The sequence below is a fragment of the Acyrthosiphon pisum genome, chromosome A2 (genome assembly GCF_005508785.2).
Source record: "Acyrthosiphon pisum isolate AL4f chromosome A2, pea_aphid_22Mar2018_4r6ur, whole genome shotgun sequence".
NCBI lineage: Eukaryota > Metazoa > Arthropoda > Insecta > Hemiptera > Aphididae > Acyrthosiphon > Acyrthosiphon pisum.
The window spans coordinates 29,514,030-29,517,948 of record NC_042495.1 but is presented as its reverse complement, the minus strand read 5'-3'; the positions used below and the strand labels follow the sequence as shown (position 1 = coordinate 29,517,948).

Below are 3,919 nucleotides of genomic sequence, written 5' to 3'. Positions count from 1 at the left end.
TTTAACTTTTCAAATTTAAATTAATTAAAATACTCAACGATTTGCCCTCCAAAATACTGTCACAATTTAATTTTATAATAAGTATTTTTACTCTAGAACCCAAATTGAACGAGTTCTACTTAGACTGCGTCTCACTATATCATACGTGTGTTTACTTTACACTCTTAAAGTTATCAAAAAAGTAACTTATACCTTAACTATAACCTTTATAAATAGTTACTGCTCAGCTTTATTTATTAATTGTATTAGTTTATTCATGATTACCTATTAATATTATAATGTAGGAAATGTTTGAAATTGGTATACACATAACATATTTAAAAAAATATATATTTTATTTTATTTAGTGTTTATTTTCAACATTTTAGCTTCATTTTATCATTTTATTGAATACTCATTATTCATATTTGATCAAACCTGATTATTAAGTTCTAATAATATTGTTGATTATACAGTAAAACTTCCGTTAACCTCTATAGAACGGTCACCTCTATGTAACAGTCAATTTTGTTGGTCCCGTCGAGTGTTATCCTAGTATTGTCCTTCCTCTATAGGACGGGCACCTCTAAATAGTGGTCATTATTTATAGTCCCTTCGGTGACCGTTATATGGAAGTTCTACTGTATTATATTATATTAAATTATATAATATTATGTATTATTTGATATACAAGTTTGTAATTAAAAATCACAATGTACTTACCTATTCATAGTTTAATAAATATGTCTTCAATCATTTTCATTTAAAAATACTATTCAATTATATTGTGTTCCGAAGTTTTTTCTCTAGGGCAAGTGATATAATTAGCCGCAAGTTGTATTAATTGATTTCACAATATTGTGTAGGTAGGCAGTTACTATTCTGGGCAGATACTAAATTCTGTTGAAAGTTATCATCCCACTCTGGATAAATGGACATCAGTCCCGGAAATGTGTTTGAGTCGCTGCGATTTGGGTGTTGGAGTTTTAAATGGTGTACTGTATGCTGTAGGCGGCCATGATGGATTGCAAGTTCTCAGGAGTGTTGAAGCATACCAACCAAATACAGGAGTTTGGTCTACAATTCCGGATATGCATTTGTGTCGACAATATCCAGGTAATTACTCTTTTAATAATTCTAAATTATTTTATGAGACATCATTTTTAAAAAATATATTTAATTAAAGTTTAACTTTTTAATATAGGAGTAGCTGTATTAGATGGGTTGTTGTACGCCGTCGGTGGTGATGACGGAACTTCCACTTTGGATTCTGTAGAATTTTACAACCCCAACAATAATACCTGGACCATGGTCACAGCGCCAATGAATGTTGCACGAACTTGTTTAGGAGTAGTATCTATTGATAGGCCACTACATTTCAAAACTTAGCAGTTTAAAATTCATTATTATATTTGATAAATATAAATTATAATATACATTAAAACCCCGTTAAGACGCTCCCATTTAACACTCCATACCACCTAATACGTGGAATCATTCAGATCATTATTATTATTATTAAAAAAACATTGTTAACAAGCTCCCGCTTAATACGTAATATTACAGAATTCGCTCTCTTTCCCGACCACTTATATCATATAACCGAAATTCCACTTACTACATTGATAAAAATGTCGTTGAATTGTTTATCTTATCTTCAAAAACCTTTATGTACTTGACCCGGTAATATTAAGTGTTCTGGCACAGCACATCCGTAAACCTATTAGGTACCTAATTAATTTTTCATAAAGTTATTAGACGGCATTTTATTACATAAGTATAATTTCGAAGCTTGGTTTACGTTTGTATTGTATAACTATAGTCCTTTTTAAAATGCTTTAAACGTGTATCAGGTTGGATCCCGCATAACTCCACGCTTCAAGAGCGTATTAAGCGGGATACTACATAACACCATCCCGCATAATACGCGGTTTTACGATTTCCCCTACGACAGCGGTTTTTTTGTATACTAATATTATTACAGTCTTAAATTGTATGATCTTTTTTTTTTTTGTTTTTTTTTTTTTTTCATTGTACAGTTTTTGTTGTTTTATTAAAATGTTTTCAAATAATTATACTTATTACCTATTCGTTAATATCACGATACTTTGCAAATGCATTTGTAGTTAAATAAATATAAAACTTGTATTTATTGTAGCTAAGGATTAGAAATGAATAACAAAATATCTCATTATTAGTTAATCAAGTAGCTACAAATCTAAAAATGTAAACTTAAACACATTTTTTTTTTAGATTTTTAAAGGTTAAATTATGAATTAGATATTTAAATGGAGAATATCGGTTTTATATATGAATATATGTCTTCTACTTAAAACTAGGTTTTTAAAAATCTGTTTTATTACCCAGTGAGTTTATATTTGTAGCTTGTTTTGGTGATCTTTTCAGGAATAGCATATTAGTGATTTTTTGTGTATATAAATGCATTTTTAGTAAACTATAGTTATAATAGCTAATAACAATAATTGAACACAAAACCTGTAGTTTAAATAATACAGCATTCATACTTATAATGTAAAAAGTATATTAACGTATCGTATTATTATTGAATAGTACTTGAATTGCAATATGAAAATCAATAGAACATAAGTATTTATCAAGACAGTAAATATATTTTAGATTTATAGAAATTTCTTTCCGTTTGAAAAATGTTCATTCGGACTACCATAGTCGTTCAGATGCTGAAAATATTCAAATGTTCAATTAAATTTACATTATTTACATAGGCACATTTATTATTTTATTATTTTATTATTTATTAGAATGTAATTGTTATTACTTGTAATAACTTATTACAAATTCATTAAATCTGGAATATTTTGAAACTATTTCGTAGTCAAAAATGTATAAAATGTTCAATTTGTACCTATAGGTAATGATAATACTATTATAGAAAAGGTTTTTCATAAGTAGTTCACAATTTAACCGAAAAACCTAAAATTATAATATACACTTTATATATACATATACTTTATATAATATATAATATATACTTTAACAAAGTTATGTAAAGAAACTAAGTACTAAGTAAGTACTAATACCTGGGATGTGAACCATTCTATATTTCAACAATGATAAAAACAACCATTTTATTGTAAAAAACCAAACGAAATTTATATTTTCTATGTACAATGTACCCAGTGCCGGTGTCGAAGGATTTTAATACCCTCAAATGTTTTTACCCCCGGGGGTAAAATTAACCTAGGATATATTTTATACCCCTGGTAAAATTTTAAGGGTGGTAAAACGATTCCAAAGGGGGTAAAAATATACTAGGATATTATTACCCCCCCCCCCACCCCGGTAAAAATAATCGACAGGGGGGTAAAAATATACTAGGATAATTTTACGATTTACATATGATATTATTATACAGTACTTGAAATTAATATAAGCATACGTAGATTTTAACCACCAAGTTAGGTTATACAATATACATAGGTAGGTACATTTTTAAATTATCATAACTGATATATGTGTTAATTTTCATAATAGTTATTATAATATTATTTGTAATATAAGTTATATCGTATATTTAGGTATTAGGTAAAGGGACTATATTAATTATTAAAATTTAACTGTAAATCAATTGGACTTAAAATTTTATTCCTTTATTTAAAAACAGAAGGTAGGTAAAAAATACAATTAAAATATTATAAAGTAAATAATAAAAATAACATAAATATAATCACCAAGGAACTTATTGGTTTAACTACCTATGGATCACAACTTTTATCATATATTTATTTTTTAAATAAATTGTATATAAAACAATTTTTTTAATCGAATTATATTTAAATAGCTATTTATTTAATAATTGCTGGATTAATATCTGTCACAATTGAGTACCTATGTTTCTAAGTACGTGACACATGTATATAAAATGTTCATTACCCTAACTCCGTCTTTGTAGGTACCATTC

At 27.1% G+C, this 3,919-nt stretch overlaps 1 protein-coding gene across 1 annotated transcript in view; it reads left to right on the top strand.

Moving 5' to 3' along the window:
• The window catches only part of LOC100169615 (kelch-like protein 2), a 5,208-nt gene extending 3,081 nt beyond the window's left edge, over window positions 1-2,127 (top strand). Inside the window, exons 2-3 of the mRNA XM_008190029.3 lie at window positions 850-1,095; window positions 1,184-2,127. Coding sequence (XP_008188251.1) covers window positions 850-1,095; window positions 1,184-1,368 — 431 coding nt within the window. The 3' untranslated portion in view covers window positions 1,369-2,127. The remainder of the gene's footprint in view (window positions 1-849; window positions 1,096-1,183) is intronic.
• Window positions 2,128-3,919: the final 1,792 nt, after the last annotated feature.